We start from the raw sequence: 27,131 nt of genomic DNA, 5'->3' as shown, positions 1-27,131 counted from the left end.
ATCGGGGTTTTAAGCTGTGTACTATTTATTACAATTAACGTACAATTATAAATAAGACATCAAGTGAAAGAACAATTCAAGCAGTTTTTGCTACAAGTGTTCAATGTGAGCACCATTCGTCAGACGGCACACATCGAGTCGATAGGCGACAAAAGCCCATAAACCTTCCACTGGTATATGGCACAAAACATATTCAATTTAGGGGAATCTCGTTGCATCAGTACTGTCTAGTGGGGATTTGCTAACCTCCAGATGCGAACATTATGAGTGTTCACGTTTTTACTTAGGTGAAATGTCGATTCATCACTGAAGACGACACGATGCAGAAAATCTTCGTCGTCACGCAAGAACATTTCATTTGCAAAGTTGGCACGTAAACAGTAGTCTGTAGAGCTTGTAGCAACTGCAAACGATAAGGACGTAGTTGTAAACGTCTCCTTAAAATCCTCCACACAGAGGGTTGCACTGTAACTACAGATTCAGTCTTTGCAGAATATAAAACACAGAAAGCTTTCTGTTCACTAGTCGCCATCTTTGCTACTAGCGCTTTCTAACGGCAGACAGAGGAAACAGAGCATGTGTACAAAACTGTTTGAGTTGCTCTTTCATTTCATGTATTATTTATAATTATAAGTTAATTGTAATAAATACCACAAAGACTTAAAACACCGGTATTCATTTAGAAACTGTGTATTTCACTCAATAGTTAAGATTCTTTTTTCCATGCTCACAGAACATATGAACAAGACAGAGTTAAAAAGAAAAGTTGAAAAGGAAAAATTATATTTAGAAATAAAGAAGCTTGAGGAGCGCCGAAGGGTGTTAAAAACTATCCTACTTGTTTATGGTTAAGAGTGTATTCAGAGATATTAAAGATATCGTTAGTGTAGAATTATTGTTTGCTTCTAGTGTTTTATTGCGTTCCAAATACAGGAAGCTTGATTTATAGTAAGTGTTTACAGTAAAATAAAGTAAACGTATACTGTATATTAATGAAAGCAGTAAACAACCGATTTAAAGTTATTTTTGCACACCATGCCCTCTGTTGGTGCGAATTCAGTAACGCACAAAGAGTTAAAGAGTGAATGAGTGTACCGAGACTCGAACCCGGGATCTCCAGCATACCATGCCGATGCGTTAACCACCAATTGTCGAAAGGATTATTTTATATTTTAACGTATCATAATTTGCAGTATTGTGCTTACGGCTGATTTCCATGTATTTAGTTTTCTCTATACTTACTTCTAAACCCATGTTCCTGTAAGCGGTTAATAAAACCTCACCATTTCTTTCTATTGCTCTCCTATCATCCCCTATTAAATTTATATCATCAATCAGCATACGTCATAACGTGGTGAAAACCATTCAGCTCTAGGCCCTGTTTGCTATCTTTGATTTTCCTTATAGGGTACAAGGTTGAATAATAATAGCGACATCATATCTCCTTGTTACAGACCATTCTTGACATTAAAGCTCGTGGGCAAATATTTTCTTACTTTGGAACTCATTTAAACATATTTTAATTAATTTAACTAGCTTTTTCGGTATAGCGAGTTCAGTAAGAATGCTGTACATTGTTTACCTTTTAAGCAAGTCGTAGGCCTTTCTAAAATCAATAAATAATTGATGTACTGGGGTATGGTATTCCCATTTCCTTTCGAGTATTTGACGAATGGTAAATATCTGAGGGTTAGTTGATCAATTTTACCTAAATCTGCACCGATAATCTCCAATAATTTTATCTGCGGGTGGGATCAATCTTGCTAACAATGTTTGAAAGGATTTTATAAGATGTTGACAAAACAAAGATCCCTCGAAAGTTGCTACAACAGTTTTGTCTCCTTTCTTGTAAATTGGGACAGTAATTGATTCTTTCCACTATTGTGACAATTCTTTTTTGCTCCAAATGAGGAAAATGAGTCTGTTCGGTTAACCTGGAATATACGGTTCTGCTGTATGCATTCCACTTTCTTCGTGAACATTATTTCTTGGTTGCGTGCGTGTTAAGCAAATTGTCAAAGTAATTTTCCGTTCAAAATCCTATCCGCATCATTGGGAATCGTTCCGCCGGCTTTCAGTAATATAGAAGCGTAATGTTAATAGCCTTTTTTTTTATATTTGTTATTTCCCTGACACATGTCCAAAGAAAGTTTTTTTGTTTCTAATACTATTTTCAAGCTCAATATTATAGCTTTAAAAAATCACGTTTCTTTGTTCTAGAAGTTCTTTAAGTTTCCTGCCTGATATCAACAAAATTTTGTGCAGTTCTATCATTTGAACTTTGTCACCAACACAGTTTTACTGTCTTCTCTTTAGTAACTTAGTGCATTTCGTGGTTTGTTCCTACGTATTTCACGTGTTGCAATTTTTCTTTTGCTAAAACTTTAATGCTATCCCTAATTTCAATCCGAGTATCTTCAACACTAGTAAATTCTGACCTCCTAAAACCGAGAATCTGTTCGAACTTCAATCTAGTATTTCCCTCTCCTCTAATTTCTTTAAATTAAACCTCTCCGTTTCAATTGCTGTGTATTTCCATTTTTCAACGATAGTCTCTTAAAAGCGCTGCTACTAGAGTAGTGGTCGCAGTCAGCTCTTCTAAACGACCTAGTATCAATTACGCTAGACTGTCTTCTTCTATTCTCTAAAATGTGATCAATTTTTATTAGGTGTTTTTCCATCTGGTGAGGTCTAAGTATATATATTTAGAAACGTCATGATATGGGAATATTGTACTCTTCACGATAATGTTCTTTGATACAAAGTTCACGAGTCTAACACCGTTGTCATTACTTTCCTTATGCAGACTTTCGTTTCCTATAATCGGTTTGAAAATATTACCTCGTCCTACCTTCGCATTGAAAGCCCCTAATAGAATTTTTATATGGTATCGCGTGAGTTGCTCAAATACACGTTGTACTTTATAAAAACTGTATTTTATATCGTCATCCTTGTCTTCTATTGGGGACAACCACATATAGAACAACAATATTGCATCACCGACCCTTGTTGTTTTATTTCCATCCCCGTAAAAGAGCGTAAAATTTCTGATCTGCGCCGTTCCCTTTTCTTAGCAACTACATTCCTGAAATCCTATTTGGTCCATCCTATATTTATGTAACTCAGTTGATACGGATTTTAATGCGCCTGCCTTATAGAACTATAAAGACTTCTTCTATTCCATGTTCCAGATTTTATGTCCATTTTACTTCGTTGAGGTTGTGCCAAGTTATCAGTCCTGGTCCAAGGCTTTTGTGAATATTTCTAAACAAATGACTTCTACAGGATGAGACTGTTAGCCTCACGCCAACCCCACAAGCTGGACGATCACCGCTTGTTATCCGTCTGCGACTGTTTATTCAATATATTCACAACTAATGTCCATGTTTATAGGTCGTCTCTTCGATTCGCAACTGAGGACACGCCACGCCGTGGTTGCAGGAACCCACGTTATCTGGACTTCAAGTTTTTTTTCTTTTATTTAATTTATTTATTTATTTTACAATCGTCAGATTGCACCCATTTTCAAGTGATAGAGAGTACCCTCTTATTGTAATTTCCACTTCGTTTTTTGAATCTTTGGAGAGATGAACAGGAACTATTTTGATTTTCGACAATAACTCCTTAGTATGAGGACGGACTTGAGTCCGCGGAATGTCTAGGGCGGTAAGTTGCACAATCATCTTTGGAGTCAAGCACATTCAAATGTGCGTTTAACTTGATCGCAGACTAACTGAGTTAGTACCGGAAGAAACAACATGTACGCGCGTTAGACTGTTGGCTGAAAATGAGTGACAGGTGATATTGTTATAAAATGAAAGCTGTTACAATTACTAAAGCGTTTCTAGACTAATAATGAGCTCACTGTCAGTGATTGTGCCTAGTAATAGACTACATCATCTGTAAGTAATTAATCAGGTTCACCATACACTTTTCTTATGTCAGCACCATTACAGAACTGGTTTTACAACTGGGGCCGCGGTGGCTCAGTGGTAGAGCGTTCACCTCCGGCGCTTGGGGTCCCTGGGTCGATCCCAGCTCGCGCCGTGTGGACTTTGTGATGGACAAACACCGTGCTCGTGGGTTTTCTCGGGGTTCTTGCCCCTTTCTTCATTCCACCATTTCACTCATTTCTCATTATCACCGTCTCCTTTAGCCTAACCGGCATAACCGTGGGACGTTAAACTTAACGATTTCATTTCATTTTTCAAAAATTTCATTTCATTTTTCAAAAATTTCATTTCATTTCTATATCATGGTTACAACAGTAGCGAAGATTAATCACAGAAACTTAATTCTTCAACAGCACATTCACTAAATATAAACACTTTATGCCCTGTCAATATCTATACATCTTCATAATTCCTGCAACATTCTTCCCTTTATTCTTGTGACTTAGCACTATGTTCTTTTGGGTGTTTCCAAAATTAAAAACCGTCTTAAAAAAAAACACAACCTGAATGACATTCCGGACATCCAGTGCGCATTATTTCGGTAAACGAACTCCACAAATGTATTTGGAGTCGTCTAGCAAAATGCGTCACATTACAAACTACTTTGAAGTTGAGAGCATAGCAGCTACTAGTGTATAGATAAAGAAATCTTTATTTTTACAGCCGATTCTGGGGATCAAATTGTCACTCCTAGTATTTGGAAAATGCTATTAATTAAACAATTAGAACTCAGCTTCAAGTAAAACCCCACGAATAGCAATAATCTGTGCTGGACTTATTGACCCGAGTTGTTGTACAAGGAGCCAAAATATAATCGCAATCATACAGCCAGTAAGCTCGTGTAAGATACGTGTTAGGGTACAAATTTTTGTATTTCTGTTGTAATTACAAGTATTAAATATCGAAGAAGCTTCAATTTGGCTTTCGAGAATTCAATGTTTATTATGTATTTATTTATTTCTAATTAAGTTTTTTTATTTTTTTTTCTTACTAAGTTGTTTTACTTAGATCTACTACAGGCTTTTCTCAAGGTTTAAATAGTGCGTAAGTTTTTGAAAAGTGTATATGAATACCAAGTGACTGGCTTCCTTTACAAATTCTTTTGTTACCTGTGTTACTCGACATTCGTTGTGAAAAATTGTCTTATTACTTTTCCAGGGACGCAGTTTGAAGATGAGGAGAGCTGTGCATCAGGTGACACAGAGAAACTTGATTTTAATACAAGTGATTTATCGGATATGGAAGACTTTGACCTAGGTGACGATATTTTAGAGGAAAGAAATATTGTGGACTTCTCCACAGTGCAAGAGAGGACAGAAACGTTCCTAAGTGATGGTGGTGAATCCGAGTCCGAGGCCAGTAGTGAAAGTGATGTGGTAGAGACGCCCAATGAAAAAAGAGCCGAAAAGTTCGGTATCGATCCGTCCGATGACGTAGTAGTCGAGTGTTGTTTGCTTTTGACGAATCTTGATATTAAAACAATTAGCCAGGTCGACGATGATGATGATGGGAAGTCAGTTACTGAACCGATGTCTATAGGCGACATTAAATTGGTATGTGATACCAAAGTATGTTCTAGTGACGTTTCTAGAAGCATTTTTAATAGTAGTTTCTCGTGTGATAGTGGAAGTACCAATGTAGTTACCAGTTTTAGTGAAACCTCGTGTGATGTTCCCAGTGGGTCTTTTGTTACTGATGATGAAAAGACTGATAGAGAAGATGTTTGTGAACGTGAAAGTTTTATAGGAACGTCGCAAGTGGCCGGAAAAAGCGATGGTGATAATGCAGATGAATCAAGAACAAAGAGTAATGATTCGGATAAAGCTCATTCCACTCCAACAGACGATAGTTTCCTTTTTCAGAGGTTCCTCAGTGAACAAGTGCCTGAAGTGAAGAGTTTTACCAGTTCTGTTAGAAATATCCCACAGACTTCACATACAATACAAGATGCAGTCCTTCCTAGTACATCATCTCAGGTTACAACTGAAAAAATTCAACAGTATGAAAGGTAAAGTAATACATACTAATGGGTGCAAGTTTATATTTGGTCCAAACATCGAACCTGGGTCTTCAACGTACCGTGTAGTTAACGAACTGGCGCGATAAGCTGAATACCCTGGTTCAGTTCGGGCCTAGTCGCAAATGTTCACTAAATTTTAACACGTGCATTATTAACCGGGTTGTCTACACAAAGGGAAGGTTATGATGCAAGGAGTCAAGATAAAATAGGTTAAAACTTAAAAAAAAAAAAAAAGTATAAAAGTTTGTAATTATCTTTAAAAAAAAAAGTATAAAAGTTTGTAATTTATATAAGATAATTACTTTTTGTATATACAGTAGACTCCCGAGTAGCCGGCCTAATGCGGCGGAAGGGCAGGCCGGATAACGAAAAATCCGGATGGGCCGGAGTTCTATGAACTTATTTCTTCGTGAACATTAAACATACCCAAAGAACAATTTACGAATATGGTACTGTACGTAGTGTACAGTTATAATTAGGAACAACGGAAAACGTACTGTATTGTGAGGTTCTTTACACAGTGACAAAACAATGAACAAGGAGCAGAACGCTGCTCTTTTCTTGTCACAACTTGTATTTTGCACACAACACGTAGGAGGATCGTAGCAGACGCTCGCTTCCAATGCCTTGGCAATGTTGCCAATGTAACGCCTTCCCTTCCTCATGTAATTACGATAAAAGAAAACTAGACCGGATACTCGGGAGTCTACTGTATCATGGCTTTACATATGTTTGGGAGGATATCAAAATTATTTAATAAATTTTAGAGTTCTTTGAGGGAAAATGTGAATTAAGGTGGTTTCTTCATAAACCAAGGGGAAGTGGGCATCTCTGTTAAACAGAACGGAAGTTTTCGATGTTGCTGATAAATTGCTTCTGAGCCTTCCTATCTCATTGTAACTTCCAGAAGAGTTGCGTGCCCTCTTCAGTTGTGCTTATAAGGACACGGTGGCTCAGTGGTACAGCGATCACCTCTGGTATATGGATTCCTGGCTCAATCCCAGGCCCAGTTAGTTTCTGGTCGACAACATTGTGTTTTTCGGGGTTCTTCCGTTTGAGAAATTCTAGGAAAATAATGGGTGAGGGTGCTGATTATGCATTACCTTATTAAAAAAGCTCTTGTACGGGCTACAGCTCTTCGCGAGCTATAGGGCTACAGTATATAATCTATATTATAAAACAGTATCGCTCAATAATGAAAAGAAAACACTCTAAACCTCTGTGCTAAACATTTTATCAGAAATGAACGAGGAAACAAAGAAGACTAAAATACTATGTAGCATGCTAGAATGCTGACAGACTATAGTAATATTTTTTTGTCAGTCTGTTGCTGCTCTCAACGACCAACCCGTAAATCAAACTTCTGGTTGTTCTGATATGCTTGTAAGTTCCTATAGAGTTCTATTCTGTCATAAAATTCTATACAATATATTTGGTCTAGGAATTAATTCGTGCGGTTGGTACGCACACATTGAAGCTGTAGTACAAACACAAAATACATAAATACCTTAAGAAAAATATTGTCCATCGCTAGCCACCACTTTCGCCCATCTGTCAGGCAATGTACGGATTCCGTGGCGAAAGAAGTCCTCATCCTTGGAAGCGATCCAGTCAGAGACCCATGTTTCGATATCTTCTGAAGAAGTAAACCGCTGTCCAATCAAATCGTTGTTCATGCAATCGAACAAGTAGTAGTCCGAAGGAGCAACGTCTGGTGAATACGGCGGGTGGGGTTAAACTTCCCATCCGACATTTTCTAAATAGGTTTTGACCGGTTTTGCGACATGTGGGCGAGCGTTATCATGTTGAACAATAAGTTTATCATGTCTGTTCTCCCATTCTGGTCGTGTTCTGGCCAGAGCTTGCTTCAAACGCATTAATTGTCGTCGATAACGTTCTCCATTCATAGTTTCACCCGGTTGCAGCAGCTCATAGTACACCACACCTTTCATATCCCACCATATGCACAGCATAACCTTTGCACAGTGAATATCTCGTTTTGGTTGTGATGGACCTGGTTTCACCCAGGCCTTTTTTCGTTTAGGGTTCTCGTAATGGATCCACTTCTCATCACCCGTAATAATTCGATGCAGAAACCCCTTTCTGCTCTGTCGTTGAAGCAGCAATTCGCAAATGGTTTTTCGTCTTTCAACGTCTCTGTCTTTCAATTCATGTGGAACCCAATGTGACATCTTTTGAATCATTCCCATGGCTTTCAAGCATTTGGAGACTGTTGTTTGATCAACGCCTAATGCTGCTGCAAGTTGTTCCTGCGTTTGACACGAATCCTGCTCGAGCAATGCTGTCAATTCTTCGTCTTGAAATTTTTTTGGCTGTCCAGCTCGCTCTTGGTCTGCCAAGCCGAAATCACCACTTCTAAACCGTACAAACCACTTCTGACACGTTCGCTCAGCTAGAGCATGGTCACCATACACTTCCACCAAAATACGATGACTTTCAGTCGCACTTTTCTGCATGTTAAAGTAATGCAGCAGGACACCCCGAAAAAACACTTTATCAGGCACAAATTGCGCTGTGTTCACTTAACTACAAACTGGTGTTGTTGACGCTTTAATCCACTGCCCTATACTACGAACGATACGCGATGACAGGGGTTTGCAACACATGTGTGGATACACGGAACTGTGGGACGCTCCGTTCGTTGCGCCATCTCTTGTCCACCCGCACGAATTAATTCCTAGACCAAATAGTTCTATTCATTAATAGAATTCAGTGCATCATTCAAGTTCTGTCTCGCAATATGGTCATAGCCCTGTCGATTGTTAAGGTGTTGCTTATTCGTGATTTGTTTTAATGAAGAATTTTGACATTGTAAGGCTCATTTGACAGAGAAGTTCACCTCCGGTCCAATCTTAGGTCATAGTTTATTGTAAGTACTACAAAACTAAAGAGTTATTTTTAATTTCTAGGATATTTTGGGAAATGAAAATAAGGTATGAATACTTGTACTAGATTTGAAGTTTCAATGTTCAAACAACGGAAGAAATATTATAATGTAAAAGAGTTTCTGTAGATAACGTAGATATTCTGATTGTGTTTGTTTCAACATTTCAGATCTGGAGAGGACTCATCATTACCTGACATTACAGGTCCTTGTACTTCTTCGGATGGTGCTTTCCATGCGTCCCCCTTTGCACCAGTATTGTCTGGTGCTAGAACCCGAGGCGGTTTGAGAAGGAGGTTTCAAGAGAGAAACACGATTCGAACCTTGCATCCACGATTAACTCCAGAAGGTAGTCCAGAAAAAGACAGTAGCAGTGATACGGAAGAGAATATGATGAGTGAGTCAAACTGTGATACAAGCTCGAAAGAAACTAAAAGTCAGTGTTGTGTAGCAGAGGAAGTCTCTGTGAATAGTAGTGCTACTAGTCAACGCTCTTGTGAACAAGAGAAAGCGAGTGAGGTAGCGAAAAAAGATGATCCAAGTGATGAGGTGTCTCGTGAACCTACAGCAGACGCGGACTTCCAACTCGACATTGAAGTGAAAGTGGAAGAGCTGAGTTCACCGACGGATTATATGGATTATGACTACGATGAGGAAGACATAAAACTTGTGTGGCGTGAGTCTGATGAAGAAAACGAACGCGATAATATGGACAATCATCCTTCTTCATCACAAACTCAATATTCTGGGGGGTTTTCTCACTCCAAACGCTCTCTTGATAATGGGTGTCGAGACCGCGTGTATGAATCAAAAAACATTTCGTGTAGTGGCTCTCATTGGAATAAGAGGGAGTTTGAACACACTACTTCTTCTAACCAGTTAGACAAAATGAAGAGTAAGTACTTTTGAATGTACAATTTACACAATTTATTTTCTGTTTTTCTGTTAGGGTAGCAAACGTACTGTTATCTGAAGCGTACTAGAAACAGTTGAGAAATTGAGTATTAGATTGATGGTGGCAAAACTTACGTCTTTCTGTAAATAAGCTTAAAGTGATTTACTTTGCTTTTCTTGTACCAATTGCTACCGATTCATTAAAAAAAAATAATCGAATTTTCGCAGTTTTTACTGTCAACATTCTGAAGACACAGTTTAATAGAAAAGTCTTATGATGTCTATATGCAGGAAATAAAATATCAGTGTGCATAACTGTTATCTGTATTGTATTTTTAAATGAATCCGTAACAATGTGGAGAAGATTAAGTAGAGTACTTTTTTTGTACCTGTATTAGATAGCTTTTCAAGTGTCTTAATTGATAATAAGTTAGCCACTTTTTATTTAAGCTAGAAAAGTCCAAGCTGCTTCATTTTGTGGTAATCATTATTCATCTCCATAGAAAACTGAAATTTACTCTTCAATGTCATAGGGTGCGATGTTATTTTTAAAACCGCTCTGTATGCCTTTTATACTGATATCGACATTATATATATTATTGACAATAATCAGGTCAAGACATCACTGAGGAACTAGTATATGAACTATCCAAATATCCATCTTTCAGAACCTCCGGTTCTTGCGCAATCATTTTTAGACAGACTGTTTATAGGAGTACTTGATCACTCTCCACATATTTCTCCAAAAATTGGTGTGCAAGTACTGGAGCACTCTTAAACGTGGATATTTGAATATTTCACATACCAGTTCCTCAGTGATCTCTTGACCTGACTACGATAGGTTCCATAGTAGTGGAGCTATGCACTTTTAAAGTTCACTTGTTTCATGTTTTCGGCACCCTATAACTCCGAAATTATCCACTTTTGAGCACAGCTCCATATGAATTACTGAACATAGAGGCAATGATTAACAATAGCTCGTTATATCTCAGAAATTAAGTACTTAGTGACCCATGTTGACTTATTTCTTTTATCTACATGCGAAGTATCTGTTTCTCAAGTCTTGCTACGTACTTTTAAAAGTGTTTACTTACGAAAATGCAGGCTCACCTTATATTACGTTATCGCCGACAATGATTTTGGTCGGGTAGATCCCAAACTTCATCTGTTCTTTTTCTATAATGTAGATCGAACGTAAACCTTTTATGTTCATCTCTATTGTGTGGGATCTCTGGATCGATCCCAGCTCCCACTAAGTGAGCTTACAAACACCATATGCATAGATTTTCTCGGGATTCTTCTGTTTCCTCCCACTTTCGTCGTTCCACCATTGTCATCCATCTTTCCATCATCCTTAACCTCCGTCCATAAACATGGGACGGGGTTAAACTTAAAAGAATTTTAGGAATGATCCAAACAAATGCATCAAAAGATTGCGATCTTGGCCAATAATTAGTTTTTGGATCAGGGACCAGTACTTTTTGAACGGTCTTTTTTTTTTAAACGGAATAAGCACATCATACTGAGTTAAGCGATGGTTTGGGTTTTGTTACACTATATGTAGTTCTCCAGTTATAAGGCATACAAGATTTTTTTTGCCTGAAATATATTGGATCTTTTGATTCAAAAAGAAAATATTACGTCTAACATTTGATAGGTGCTATTTACTTTATTGTTTATCTAAAGTAAACTTGCGTCCGTTATAAAGGTCTGCACGGATACAAAATAACATTCGCATTAGTAACATCTATCAGTATCCACATCTACAGATGGGATAGCAGATAAATGCAACTTACTTGTCCTTGTAATACAGGGTGGTTCATTTTCGGTTTCCCTATTTTATGTTGAAATAAAACACAGTGTTTCATAGACACATGAATGTATTGCCTATCAATAATTACAACACTCAGTTGGATTTTTAGGTGAGGTGTTATTTTTTGAACATCACATCATCTAAGTGTCCTCCATCCTTCTGAATGCAACGGGTCAGACGTTTGCAGAAGCTAGCCATTACTCTGTGTAAGAGATCTGGAGTAATGACGGATATTTCCTCCGGAATCCTGTGTTTCAGTTCCTCCAGTGTATGCAACCGATTTCTAAACACTCTGTCCTTTAAATGCCCCCACAAGAAAAAGTCAGGGGCAGTCAAGTCCGGGGATCTGGGAAGCCATGGAATATCCCCAAATCTGCATATCACTTTTCCAGGAAACATGGCTCTGAGAGTTGCCATCGATTGGTGTGCTGTGTGGGCTGTTGCACCATCTTGTTGAATCCACACAGACCCTATATTCACCTTTTTCTGACGTAGCTGTGGGAGCAGGAAATTTTGCAACATGTTTGTGTATCTGTTCGCCGTCACTGTAACAGGTTGCTCATGTTCATCCTCAAAAAAGTACGGCCCAACAACACCCATAGCCCCCACACCACACAACAAGTTTTTCACTGTGGAGTGGCTTCTCAAGAAACACGCATGGATTTTCAGGTGCACAATATCTGAAGTTTTTCTTGTTCACATACCCTTTTAAAAAGAAGTTCGCTTTATCAGTCATGACAATTGAATCACGAATTTTATGGTTCTGGTTAATTAATTCCAATACGGCTTGGTAACACTGAACTCGCATTCTTTTATCTGACTCTGATAATTCCTGTAGCACCCTCATTTTGTTTGGGTGAAACTTCATTTCGCAGCATTCGACCAACACTGCTCCGAGGAAGATTTAATGTAAGGGAATGTCGTGCTGAACGTTTTGGACTGGCAAGAATTGCCTCCCGCACATGTGCGATGTTTACAGGTGTACGAACTGTTTTCTTACGTGTGTGTATATTTTGTCACCCACATTACCGCTAGTGCGCCACTGTGACACCCACCTGCGTATGGTTTTCCCTGATGGAACATTTCCTCGTCTTTTCTCGTCACCGAACTCATGTCTGAATGCTCGTTGTACGAGAACAATGGACTCTTGCTCTATAAATTGTTCCACACAAAACACGCGCTCCTGTACCGGCCAACGCTCCATTGTCAACTGAATCCAAGGCCACCTGCTAACGGCTGACAGGCATCTCACTCTCCCCTTTCCCATTTCTCGGCGGTGTTGCCAACTCACAACTAGGTAACACCCTGGACCGCCCTGTAGAACATAACAATTGTGATTAACTTACTTGTTCTAGGGGCCGCGGTGGCTCAGTGGTGGAGCGTTCACCTCTGCTGCATGGGGTCCTTGGTTCGATCCCAGCTCGTGCCAAGTGAACTTTGCAGTAGACAAACACCGTGTGCGTGGGTTTTCTCGGGATTCTCCCGTTTCCTCCCACTTTCTTCATTCCACCATTTCCTTTATTTCTCATCATCACCATCTCCTTTAGCCTAACCGGCATAACCGTGGGACATAAAACTGAAAGATTTCATTTTACTGAATCCGCTCAGACCTCTTCTTTACGAAAGGTGTACAAGACATAGGGTTGTGTTAAATCTACTTAACAGAAATTGACCAGATGAAGGTTGGTGGCTAATCATCCGAAATCATTGTCAAGGATAAACAAATATTTACGCAATAAGCATATGTTTTATTATTAGAATTCATGTAAAATGCGAACGTTAATGTAATAACGTTGTGTACTTTTTTTTTTTTTTTAAATATTGGTTACAATTGACAACGGTTGTTTTCAAAGTACCACTGCTTTGTAAGAAACAAAGACAAATTATATTCTGCAAATTTTGTGTTTCAGGCTTTAGCACGTTGATGAGTTCATCAGATGAAGGAACTTCTGCTGACACTCGATTTACAAAGGTAAGTAAAGGCTGATGTTACTTCCCAACTGTGCATCTGAAAGCTCTTAAGATGCAGCAAGACAGTACCCCAGAACATATCAAGTTTGATCTGTTAATTTATGGTTTACAGAATGCAACATGCTTTCAGTGGTGTAGGGGTTGTAAAAGAGTGAAGATTTTAAACTAGAGACAGAGACGTCCGTGAAGCAAAAAGAAAAAGTATTTACTGGGGAAAGGTGAATTTGTGAAAACAAAATGCGTATTTGTTGTGAATCCTGCTGACCCTTAAGTTCTGAAAATACACTGATTCATAAGTCTGACTTTGTTTTTGACATATTATGATTCCATTCTTGATACATCTTACGCACGGGATTATTGTACAGTGGTTTGGAAACATAGTGTTTTAAGCTTTGTAAAAAAATCACTAGCTGTGATGCTTAGTTTCAGTTTTTCAGGAAAATCGTTTCTTATGTTCGGCACAAACAATAAAAGATTTTTAAATTGGTAGTTACTGACCAGTACAGCTTTCATTGTATAAGTGAATATTACAGATAAAGCTTCTTGGTCTATATAAATGTACTGAATTATGTGTATATGTTGATTGGAAAATTTTGTTTGAAAATACAGTCGAAACTGGTTATAATGACTCCTAAGGGACCTCAAATTTATGGTCGTTATAGCCGATAGTCGCACAAACCGGATTTTGTCTTTTTTTGCTCAAAATTTCGTATCTAAGTTTTAGACATTTACATAGTTAATGAACAGAATGAAGCTAAAACTTAAAAAAAAAATAACTTGAATACAGTACATACAATTCAATATGTGTGGAGTGGGACTGAAGGATTTTTTCTTCTAATGTTTATAGAGCAATAATACTGTATGGCAGTAAAATATAAAATCTTATAATAAGAGAAAAAGTAACAACAGTGTAAATTGTTCAATAACGTCATACACGGTCTTGGCTAATAAATTAGATGTTTTAAACTTGCTGTATGTGTTGTATACTATAAGCAAAACAAGAGTTTGAAACTCAGCTCCTTCGTGGCTAAGCGGTTAGCGTACGCACCTTTGGCGCGGGAGACCCGGGTTCGATTCCCGGTGAGAGCTCATGTGGTTCGGATTCCACGTTAATCAGTAGGTCCACGTCTCATATAGCCTCGCTGCTGAACGGGGCGTTAAACTCAAAATCAACTCAAAGAGTTCGAAAATAAACCTTACATTGTTATCAACAGTATCCAAACACGTAACAAACAAAAATCAACATTGAACGTTATAGCTGATACATTTCTCCGATTATGTGATAAAAATAAGTCGTTTTATACGATATGTCGTACTGAGCGATATTTTAACTACAGTTTATATAGGGTTTAGACGGGACCATTAGATTTCGCCGTTATACCCAATACGTCGTAGAAAGTGATGTTGCTATAGCCGGTTTCGACTGTTTGTTAATTGATTTTTTTATTGTAGTCTTATACAACTGCATGCTTTTGTTTCATATTTCCTGATTCAGAGGGGTCGTGAAGAATACAAACCGCACAGAGGAGACAATGAAACTGATTACATGTGGCGAAGCCGACGACAAAAGAAAGGAAGCTTCAAAGGTGGTTTTCGACAAGGTAAGTAACACAAATTTATATTTATTTATTTATTTTATTTATTTATTTATTTATTTATTTATTTGCCATCAACACAACAGGCATAAGCCCAATTATAGTGTTGGTGTATTACATAATACATTTACAATAGTTTTCTTAAACCTAGAGTTCATATTGCAGATGTCAATTTCTTTGTGTTTGATACATATTTTGTTGTAAGTAGAACACATTCTCCAAATTGGTGATTTCAATAATACGTTGGTCCTTGCTTTTTTGCAATAAAACAGACCAGAGTTATTAGCACGAGTTTTAAGTGTCGGGACATGAAAATTTAATGTTGATATGAGATCCGTACAATTAAATTCGTTATGTACTATTTTATGGAGAAAAATCAAATCTGTCACATTTCGCCTTTGCTCAAGTGTAGGGATACAGAAGTTGTCTATTAATGTTAGATAATTTTCATAATATGGATAGATTCCAGTTGTCTTGTACATCAAGTATTTGATAAATTTAGATTGGACCTTTTCCACTTGGTGTCTGTATTGCTGTTGTGATGGGTTCCAAATCACAGCAGCATATTCCAGTTTTGATCGGACATAGGCATAATACATTTTTGTTAGTGTAGTACTATTGTTAAATTCCTTTCCAGTTCTAATTATGAACCCTAACATCTTGAGAGATTCGTTAACTATGTTCTCTACATGGTTATTAAATGTCAGTTTCGTATCAAATATAACTCCAAGATCTTTGACTGAATTTAATCTATTTAGTAAGATCTGATTCATTGAGTAATCAAACTCTATTTGACTTTTGTTTCTGGTAAACGATAAAATGTTACATTTGTTTATGTTTACATTAAGTTTGTTAAGAGAACACCAATTAGCAATATTTTCCATGTCACGTTGTAAATCGAGACAGTCATGGATGGTCTTTATCCTACCGTATATTTTGAGGTCATCAGCAAAAAGCAATTTGTTACTTAATAATATATGATCAGGGAGATCGTTAATGAATAAAAGGAACAATAACGGACCTAGATTAGAGCCCTGGGGAATTCCAGAATATGCAATATAATCAGATGATTTATATTCCTTGTAGATAACAGTTTGTTTACGATTATTTAAATATGATGAAAAGAACTTGATCAAGGGAGAAGAGAAATTATATTCGCCTAGCTTATGTAATAATACCTTGTGATTGACTCTGTCAAATGCTTTTTCAAAATCTATATATATTACATCAACCTGACATCCTACATCTAACGAATTTGCTATAAAGTCTGTGATAAGTGCAAGGTTTGTTGTTGTTGATTTGTGTGGGATAAAGCCATGTTGATAAGGTGAGATTACGGGTTGGATGTGGTCAATTATCCGTCGGTATAAGATTTGTTCAAATATCTTTGCAAAAGTAGGTAAAATTGATATAGGCCGGTAGTTACTTATTACGTGTTTATCATTGGTTTTTGGTATTGGGCAAACTATAGATGATTTCCATTTATCCGGAAAAACGCATGTTTTTAAAGCGAGATTGAATGCAATCCTTAGCGGATATGTAAACGCATCTATACAACCCTTTATGATATATGGAGGTATTCCATCAGGGCCAACAGCAGTTCTGGGCTTTAATTTTTTGATTGCCATTACTACTTCAGGTTGAGTGATTTCCTCAATGGTAAGTGACTCTAGTTTGTTACTTACATAAGTTAATAAATTGTTCGTAGGAATGTCAGTGAAACCTGTATCTGGCACATATACTGACGAGAAATACTGTGCAAAAGCATTGGCTATTTCATCATTATGATAAAGGTCGCGTCCCTCATAATTTAATTTCCCCCCAAGAAGATGCTTAGTCTTATTTTTTATAAAATTCCACAATTCATTAGCATTGTTATTAATGTTATTTTCAGAATCTTGTATGAACGCTCTGTATGCCAGCTTAATTTCTTTCTTTATTTCCCTACGCAATTCATTGAATTTATTGAGATAATTTACTTCTTTATTACATTTGTATTTTTTATGATACCTTGCTTTAGTTTTGATTTTTTTGATAATTTCATGTGTAAACCAGCACGGATAAGCTGTTCTTGAGTTGTTTTTAAGTGGCACGCACTTGTCAAATACACTATAAATAATATAATAGAGATTATCAACTAGGTCATTGGCGTTTTCATATTTCTTTAGGCAGTTCCAGTCAATAGATGAGAATTCAAGATACAACTCTAAGAAATTAGCTTTCCTAAAATTATATCCTGATATATTACTTTTCTTTTTAATCTTCGCGGTCCCCTGCTGCATCACGTTTATTACTAAGGATGGATGGTGTACATCTTCTGGAATTAGTGGACAATATTCCCTACTGACTTCTATATTCGTTATATTAGAGAGAACCAGATCTAATGTACGATTATTTTCGTTCGTCACATTATTTAATGATATTTGAATAATTCACGTGAATAAGAAACTTAAGGAATTAAACAATATAACATTAGGAAAAAAAAACTCCTGAACTGTATTTTGGCATAGTGGATTAATGTGCATTGTGTTCTGTATCTCTTTAGGCACATAAGATCAGAAGAACACAATTTCATATAGTGATGTATAGTTTGTTATATTCTTGCATTGGTGTGAAGTCTCCTTCTCAAAATGATTAAACCTATTTTAATCCTGAAAGACTTTTTATAGGCAATTATTGTTGTTACTGTAAGAAAGATACCAACGGTTTATTTTATATTTTTTCCCTTGAATGCTACATTGTCACTGTTAATGAGACTAGGCAAAAGCTCGTATCACTAACTCCGATAACGTTTTGTTCTCAAGTCAAATGCTTTTCTCATAAATGCCTTCACAATCCTGTTCTTGTTCTTATAATCTGATGTTTTTATTGAAATTTCGTGTATGCAACTCTTAGGTTGCTTTCACCATATCCCTAGCTGAAATGCCCGTTCTTCGCACGGCGAGAATAAGTTTAAGGAAAATCTCTTCCTCCTTAGAACATTTATTTCAATGCAAATGTAATGATAAGAATATAGAAGATACTCTACTTTCAGCATAATTATCGAAACACCCTACCCCCACAGAATACGCATTTAATGAAATTGATATGATTAAAAAAAATCAGGTTGAAGTGTACTATCTATCTTCAAAAGCCATTTCAAACAGCTCAGACATTTTTCCAGATCCGGAAAACTATGAATTCGATACAAATCTCAGTCATTTTTCACCTCCCCCACCTAACCTTTGCAAGTGGGGCTGAACTTGGACTTAAACGACATCAGTAACGTAGCGACGCCGAAAACTAATGATTCGACACTAATGTCGGTCGTTTTCAATATTTTTACATTTCACCATTTCATTTGTTTATCTGTGGTAAAGGAAAGCAATATGTTGAAAGGCTGTTGATCAAATGAAAAGACAACCGAAGATATCAATAGCTGATTATAAAGTACATGTAATGACAAACACAGGGTGAAAACGGCTGCTTAGAAGAAAATCATTAATTTTCAGCCACTTATAGAGATTATATGTCGATTAACCATTGTAATTAAAATAAACGTGCAATTCCTTAGATTGAATTTGGGTTTAGGGTCCCATTCAGCATCGAGGGTATATGAGACATGGAGCTACAGCTTAAAGTGGGATGCGAACCCTATGAGCTCCCGCCGGGAATCGAATCCGGGCTTCCCACGCCAAAGATGCATACAATATCAATCTAGTCACGAGGGAGCTCGGAAGTCCAACTTTTGTGGATAGTTCAAATCATTTATGTTTTGTTTAATTGACCACACTTTTCTTAGTTGAATCAAAACAGCATTGATCCTATTCAAGTGATTTCATAGATTTCAAAAAGTAGAATATAATTATATTGTCTTTTGTTTTTGTTTTTTCTTTGTTTCTTTTTTCAAGGTGCAGAAGAGACGGCTACTTCTCAGAGTCTATCAAAGGCTGCAGAGCAGAAAATGGTAGCGGCTAAGGAAAAGTCAGCTGTGTTGGAGCTAGTAAAACGCTTCACGTTGCCAGCTCGCTACACGAAAATCCTGCGTGACAAGAGAGTTCCACTCGTTCATCTGGAAAGGTCCGAGACACTGGAAGACACACGATCTGGTTAGTAAAGCCGTAGACATTAGAAATTATATTCAACATTATTCATTGTATGAGTGAAATAAAAAAAAAAAAGGCACAGCGTAGTCCAGTGGTTACAGCGGTGGAGTCATGTTCCGGGTTCGATTCCCGGTCGATGTGTCCCAATTTTTGGCGTCCACTCAGCGTCGTGAGGCCAACTGGGGAGTCACGTGAAAACAAGACATGACAACCACTAGGTATAGAAAGCTCCTGGTGCATGTGTTAGGGACAAGGCGTCGTGGCGCTCTGACCACGTGCTCGCCACTAGGCTCGCTGGCGGTTAGAGCGTTGGACTCACCTCCACGTGGTCCCGGGTTTGATTCCCGGCCGGCGCTTCCTACTTTTTGGCGTCCACTCAGCGTCATGAGGCCAACTGGGGAGTCATGTGAAAACAAGACGTGACAACCACTAGGTCTAGAAAGCTCCTGGTGCGTCTGTTAGGGACAAGGCGTCGCAGCGCTCTGACCACGTGCTCGCCACTAGGCTCGCTGGCGGATGACACTGGAGCAGGCTTAGGCTCAAACATAATATTTCACTAGGGAACATCGTGGTCTAGTGGTTAGAGCGTTGGACTCGCCTCCACGTGGTCCCGGGTTTGATTCCCGGCCGGCGCTTCCTACTTTTTGGCGTCCACCCAGCGTCGTGAGGCAAACTGGGGAGTCATGTGAAAACAAGACGACAACCACTAGGTATAGAAAGCTCCTGGTGCATGTGTTAGGGACAAGGCGTCGTGGCGCTCTGACCACGTGCTCGCCACTAGGCTCGCTGGCGGTTAGAGCGTTGGACTCGCCTCCACGTGGTCCCGGGTTTGATTCCCGGCCGGCGCTTCCTACTTTTTGGCGTCCACCCAGCGTCGTGAGGCCAACTGGGGAGTCATGTGAAAACAAGACGACAACCACTAGGTCTAGAAAGCTCCTGGTGCGTCTGTTAGGGACAGGGCGTCGCAGCGCTCTGACCACGTGCTCATCATCAGGCTGGATGTAGTTCAGTCGCTCGCTAGCAGATGGCGCTGGAGTAGGTTTAGGCCCACAAAATGGGCTGTTACGCTAAATGGTTTGGTTTGATTTGGTCATGAGTAAATAAAAAAAAGACCCATGCAAAAAAAAAAAAATCACAGTAAGAAATGATATCTCTCACAGTAGATCTGGTAATAAATCCAAACAGACAATGAAGAAGTGTGTAATTCATGACTAATAAAAATGATTTGTAACTAATTGAGTATGTGTCAGTTTTTAATGAACTTCGCCTGAAATTTCAGGTACATTTACAGCCAAAAACAACCTAAAATCTTAAGGTGGAGTGTGGTAAAACCTTTAAGTCACTTTTACTGCATGATATAGAACTAATGCATACTGGAAAGTGCCAGGAGATCAACAGAGATACCAGGAACATTCTCACTGGGAAAAGGTTCAGAAACCAAAGGAAGAACCTTCGAAGTTACCCAGGAGCTTGAAATGAAACACTTAAAACAGGAAAGCTGAAGAGCAAAGAAGATAGTAGATACGATAGTGCAAGAACCAACAATGGAAGAAGTTAATCAGTTCATTCATAAATGCTGGCCTACTTACTACCGTGAAGAAAATAAGTAATGAAGATAAAAAAAAAAGCAAGGAAAGAATGGATCACCAAAAAAAATTCTGGTTGCCATCTTAGCCCCCGCCTCACCCGTCCCATGGAAGCAAAATTGATCGAAATTAGACCAAATCGTTTGATCGTCGTTTGGTAGCCAACAATTAGAGCTTTTCTATTTCAACTGTACCCTTGCTGGCGCTGTTGTCGATGTGTGTTTTCACGTACCTCCCTCTAAAGAGGAGGGAAAAGTTGCTGCGGCCGAGATCTTTCAATTATTAGATGCACAAGCGTTGCCGCAATGAATTATTTCACGGACTTTGCTGTACACTGTCTTGTTAGCCATTCTAAGGAGCCTGTGATCTTCGCTCTCCAAGGCCAAACGACTGAATGACAAATTAGCAACACAGCCAAGGTCATTCACTTGTTTCCCCAAAGCAAAGGGAAGATTTCGTCCGTAAGAGTGTGGGGCCGAAGTGTGTTTCACATATTTTCCGAGGGCACACTTGAAATAGAAAGGCTCTAGCGTTTGGTGGCCACCCGTAGTGACGTAATACGCATAATTTTTGAAACTAAACAAGTGAACCTCTTAGTCTTCCATGTGAGCGTAATTGATTGAAATTGAATCATATTGTTTGATTGCCGAGAATCGTCGTTTGGTCACCACGCGTAGTGATCAAACGATAAGCATAAATTTGTATTAGGGTTAACAAGTTAATTAGTAACCTCCAATTGAATTAAAGTTGATCGGAATTCGTCTTGTTAATCATGGGGCCGCGGTGGCTCAGTGGTAGAGCGTTCACCTCTGGTATGTGGGGTCCCGGGTTCAAATCCTGCTCCCGCCAAGTGAACTTTGTGTTGGGCAAACACCGTGTGCGTGGGTTTCCTCAGGGTTCTCCCGTTTCCTCCCACTTTCTTCATTCCACCATTTCATTCATTTCATTTCTCATCATCACCGTCTTCTTTACCCTAGCGGCCGTAATCGTGGGACGTAAAACTCAAAAATTTCATTTCATTTCGGCTTGTTAATCACCCTACAAAATATGCATATTACATTATTATGCGTGGTGATCAAACGATGACTCTAGACGATCGAACACGATCTAACGATGATTGAGCCATTGGGTAGTCATGCTTACATTGAGGCCTAATACGTTAATTTGGTAACTCTGTACAAATTGTGTGTATTACGTCATTACGTGTGGCGATCGAATTATCCTTGTTGACTATCAAACAACAATCAAGCGATCGTTCTTAATTCCGATTAATTTTGCTTTCATCGGAAGAGAGACTAACAAGTCACCGGTTAGTAATCAACTTTATGTGGAAATTCCATTGATTGTTACGTCACTTTGACGTTAATTCAACGTATGGGGAGATTGGCTTGAAGGGGTGGAATATAACAAATGTCGAAAACAATCAGACTACCACACTGTTTTCTCTGGTCCTCTCCTCTCCCAGAACAATTGTATCTACAGTAGTCTTGTGCGAGGCAAAACATTCCAAAAGTGAAATCCTTCCACTCTGATCTTCTGAGTCGTCTCATGAGAAATTGTCGGTCGGAAGTTCAACAGTTTAAAAAGGTCGAGAGTCAAGCAACGCACAGTACTTGGCGTTAAAGAGCAGATATTTTGTTTCTTCCCACTGATCTGTCACTTTCCAATTCCCACGTTTAATTTACGAGTATCTATTTGGACTACACGGAATATAGTTTTTCCTGTGTCCCGAAACCTTGATGGGCCGCGGTGGCTCAGTGGTAGAGCGTTTACCTCTGGTACATGGGGCCCTTGGTTCGATCCCATCTCGCGCCAAGTGAACTTTGTGGTGGACAAACACCATGTGCGTGAGTTTTCTCGGGGTTCTTCCCTTTCCTCCCAGTTTATTCATTCCACAGTTTCTTTCATTTCTGATCAGCACCGTCTCCTTTAGCCTAGCCGGCATAAACGTGGGACGTAAAACTTAAAGATTTCATTTTCAAATGAGAGATGAACAAATCCCCGTTTCTTATACGTATATGATAAATTACCATTTGACTATTGTCGTATATGTACTTTAACATTATGAATTTTGTTTTATCTTTCATAGGAGTGGCAGGCTCTACGCCGGAGACAGACTTCAGTTATGAATCGGATAGTGACGATCACGAGATGGATGTTATCAATTGTATTTGTAAAGACAATTCAGAATTTGGACTCATGATTCAGGTAATTTACCATAATTATTTGTTAACGAACTAGTTGTCATAACCTTTGAAAACTTTTACCGTTGAGCTTTAACAAAAGTCATAGGCACCGAAAATCAATAAGAAATAAAATCGAAATAAGCTAAAGAGCTCCCCACAACAAGCGAAACTACAAGTCAGTATATTTCAGACATACAGGCTGGCCTCAGAATAACAAATGTATTACACATTTTTGTACAGCGAACTAAAGGTCTTCGAAATATGATCATTGGGCATCAGCACACCGATGCCAGCGTGTTTTCCATTGTTCATAGGCTCCCTGAAAGTCTCCGCGCGCAAAGCTGTGAAGGGACCTCGTCGAAGCCGCCTGGACCGCTGGAATTGTGTCGAATCACGTCCCTTACAGGACTTGGCACACTGCTTCATCCACCATACATCCCTGACCTCACTCCCAGAGACTTTTTTGTTCCCTTGAATCAAGAAAGACCTGAAAGGGAAGCAATTTACGTCGCGGCGGACAAGACACGCCAAGTGCAGTCATGTTAGTTTTAAATAAGTTATTTTTTTCCCATTTTCTTTTGTGTGTGTATATCATTTAATATACCGTAATTGCGGGCTACTTGGACCCTTAAGGGGCTACTTGGACCCATACTAAAAAATCGTTTAAAGTCCCATATGCAATGCAATAATGAGTGAGTTCAGAGTTAGATCCGTTAGATGGGATCATAATGCAGGTGTACACACATTGAAACTAGTTCTTCGGTAGGCTACGATTGAGCAGCATCGGTGAGAAAGGTCGTTGACGAAAAGAGTGTATTTATTGACCGCCAAACTTTTATGTGTGGACACTATTTGCAAGGAAGTGGAACCAATGCTAAGTAAACACATAAGTAGTTACATATAGGTTAATGAAACTGACATGGTAAATTTTCTCACATACAGTAAGATGTGTGCGTAATTGCATTATTTATGAAGTGTGTACATATGACCTGGAAAACATGGATATTTTGTCCCACCACATCTTTTGTTATCTTTATCCCACCCCATCCTTTGTTATCCTTATTAATGAGAAATAAAGGTCTTTTGTCACGTGTCACACAAGTAAGGACTTCATTATTTCCTTAAGGATACCGGTAGAAAATGGTACATCAATATAAAAGATTGCCTGCAGGTCGAAAATATGCTGATTTTTCATAAGAGCGTGAAGAATGTTTACCAGCAATTCAATCGGGGAAAATGTCGCAAAAAGAAACAGAAGCTCACTTCAAGATAAGTCGTTCCACCATAGAAAGAATATTAAAGAACAGGTCAAGGCAGAATCCGGGCCATCTGAAAGTGTTCACTGAAGAAAAAGAATTAGCCTTCGGTAGTCATCTTGATAAAGTTTGTGATTTCGGATTCCTCGTTAATTAGCTTGATTTCAGATTTATTGTGAAGTCCTATTTAGCCATGCATGGGAGAACTGTCATTGCTTTCTAAGACAATCTTTCCAGTCGAGATTGGGTGAAGTTATTTTAGAAACTGCACCTCCAGTCAACGACTAGATTCGCTGCTAATATAGATAGGGCTTGTGCAGCTGTAGAAGAAAACGTAATCAGGTATTACAGCCATTATATTTGATAGTAGCTCTTAACATGTTCTCTTGCAGTAAATAAAAAGTGTTGTTCTTGGAACACCTACGTCCTACTTAGTCTCAGAGCAGATTTCAAAGGTTTTCTGTAGGAAAATATGGGAGTAGGTTCAAGTAGCCCGAACGCGAGTCTTACTAGGACCCATTTTTTTACAATAATCGCCTGTGTTTTGTTTTCAATATATGTAACTATAACTGTCCTCGATATGTACAACAAAGCCTGTAGTTCCACTTAATATGGGTTATGACAATAACTTTCGAGTTTTCGTGAATGAAAATAGGCTGAAAGAACGAATTTATTGCAAAATTGGGTCCAAGTAGCCCGCATCTACGGTACCGTATATAATTTTTACGCTCTGCGTGTGTTTTTACTAATTTTGCCTTCTGTCCTGACGATTGGGATAAAGATAATTAACATATTGACTTGTTGCTCATTTAAGGGAAAAGTTTAGCTTATATTTTATTATTACGTATTTTTCTTGTGAATTGTTTATGTGACGATTAACTGTTTTCTTTATTCGCAGCTCCCACATATTCAGCAATTTTTAGATTTATTGAAAAAAAGGATATGATATATACAAGAATAACAAGACAAAATTGTGAACTCATTCAATTTCCAATGTAAGTCAGTTTATTCCAGCGACAATACCCGATGCTTTTATCTTAAATATATAATTATATTTTCATTAAAATTGAACAGTATACCGAAAAGTTCTTTCCGTTTTCTGAAATTCCTCAGAATCATTACAAAGTGCTTCTCAAATATCTTTACTACTGCAACTAAATTAGACAACAAACAGTATTAAAATTAGAAGAATAGATATAAAAATCCTATTCTTTTTGTTGACCCTTTCATATTAATTTACAGTAACGTTCAAAAGTGGACTCCCTCCGATAAATTTTCTTTGTCAGTTGTTTCCAAATGGATTAACTCACTTCAGTACACGTTTCTTTAATTTAATGTTATTTGAAGATTGAAATACTAGTGTAATTGCTCAATTTATTCAGCAATTATTTGTTTAGTTTATGTGTGTTTCAGAGAAGAAACTTCATATAAAATTGATTGAGCTTGCTACCTAAAAGAAACAAATTCGTAAGACTCGAAATTACCCAATTTCCGTATGATGTTCTCTTTGCAGTGTGGTGTTTGTTTGTGTTGGCAACATTCAGTATGTGTTGGGTACGTAAGTGAAACAGTAGAAGAGATTCCAGAAGATTACATCTGTCCCAAGTGCATTAAGCCAGAGAAATTGCGAAGCTCCCAAGAGTTTGCATATGATCAGAGCTGGTTAAAAACGGGAAAGTTACCAAGGTTTGTATAGTCAAGAATTTGTATCAACTATTATTATTCAGTAATGATGCTTGGATCAGTAATGATTTAGAATACGTCTGACACATATGGTTTGTTTGAAATTATTAGCCGTAGGACTTAAAATTCTTAACTAACAATATATACCATTTCATCTGTGAGACACCGGTTCCTAGGCTTCAGTCTTTCCTTAATTGTGAGATTCTTCATATCTTTCCATTTACGTCCACTTTCTTACTTCATTACCATTGGATGTTTTAACTTGTAAGGAGTGTTAAACTTTGATGACTATAACTTTTTTTTTTTTTTTTTTTTTTTTTTTTTTTTACTGTTCCCGAATAATATATGTTTCAGCACAAAATTATAATTAAAACAATTTGCAAAGTCACGTCCAAAGTACTTTTTGTCTGATAACGTTACTTGCGTTAGTGTCTTCACAATAAACGGAACAATTTGAGTACTACTGTCTGTAATTTAAATATATGATTCTCTTTAAGACAGAGAACTCCAAACTATAACAATAGATACTTTAGAATACAAACAGGACAGATTGTGTAAAAGAGCAAGAATTTTAGGAACGATTCAAAACAAAAAAAAAAAAAATTATCAAAAAGTTGCGATCTTGCCCAATAATTAGTTTTTGGATCTAGGGCTACAAAATCTTTGAACGCTCCCTAAATAGAATTTTCGTATTTTTACGAAATGAGCACGTCATACTTAGTTAACTAATAGTTTGGCTTTGGCTACATTATTTGTAGTTCTCCAAATATAAGGTGTACAAGAAATTTTTTGATTGAAATATATTGGATCTTTTGATCCAAAAAGCAAATTTGGACGTGACTCTACAATGATTTCTGGGTTAAATTTCTCTTGTTCATTCTTCGTGTTTGTTAAAGAAAATTTAAAGGAATGGCTTAATCTCATTGCTTCTTTCTTTCTTTTTTTTTTTCCTTGTTTTCTTTTGCAGCCTGTCGTTTTGTGAATCAGAAAGTTCGTCGCGGCGACGTCAACGAGAGAATATTCTGAAAAGAAGTCATGAATTAGCAGGCACCATTCACGAAATGAAAGATGCGATACGAAGTGTGTGGCGCAATTTGAATGTTGCTGAGTGAGTAAACTTTCTTTTGTATCATTACACTAAAGAGTAGAGTTATTGTTTCCTTATCAGAGTACAGTTGTTCTCT

At 37.9% G+C, this 27,131-nt stretch overlaps 1 protein-coding gene across 1 annotated transcript in view; it reads left to right on the top strand.

Annotated features, from left to right (window-relative positions):
- Positions 1-27,131, top strand: part of LOC145687829 (uncharacterized) — a 92,968-nt gene that overhangs the window by 52,562 nt on the left and 13,275 nt on the right. Inside the window, exons 8-15 of the mRNA XM_081761281.1 lie at positions 5,112-5,961; positions 9,049-9,773; positions 13,496-13,557; positions 15,052-15,157; positions 19,042-19,239; positions 22,912-23,030; positions 25,778-25,950; positions 26,915-27,055. Of these exons, the coding sequence (XP_081617407.1) occupies positions 5,112-5,961; positions 9,049-9,773; positions 13,496-13,557; positions 15,052-15,157; positions 19,042-19,239; positions 22,912-23,030; positions 25,778-25,950; positions 26,915-27,055 (2,374 nt within the window). The remainder of the gene's footprint in view (positions 1-5,111; positions 5,962-9,048; positions 9,774-13,495; positions 13,558-15,051; positions 15,158-19,041; positions 19,240-22,911; positions 23,031-25,777; positions 25,951-26,914; positions 27,056-27,131) is intronic.

This window comes from Thermobia domestica, chromosome 6 (genome assembly GCF_964235325.1).
Source record: "Thermobia domestica chromosome 6, izTheDome1.hap1.1, whole genome shotgun sequence".
Classification (NCBI taxonomy): domain Eukaryota; kingdom Metazoa; phylum Arthropoda; class Insecta; order Zygentoma; family Lepismatidae; genus Thermobia; species Thermobia domestica.
Note: the sequence above shows the minus strand (reverse complement) of the source record. Positions and strands in the feature narration are given on the sequence as shown.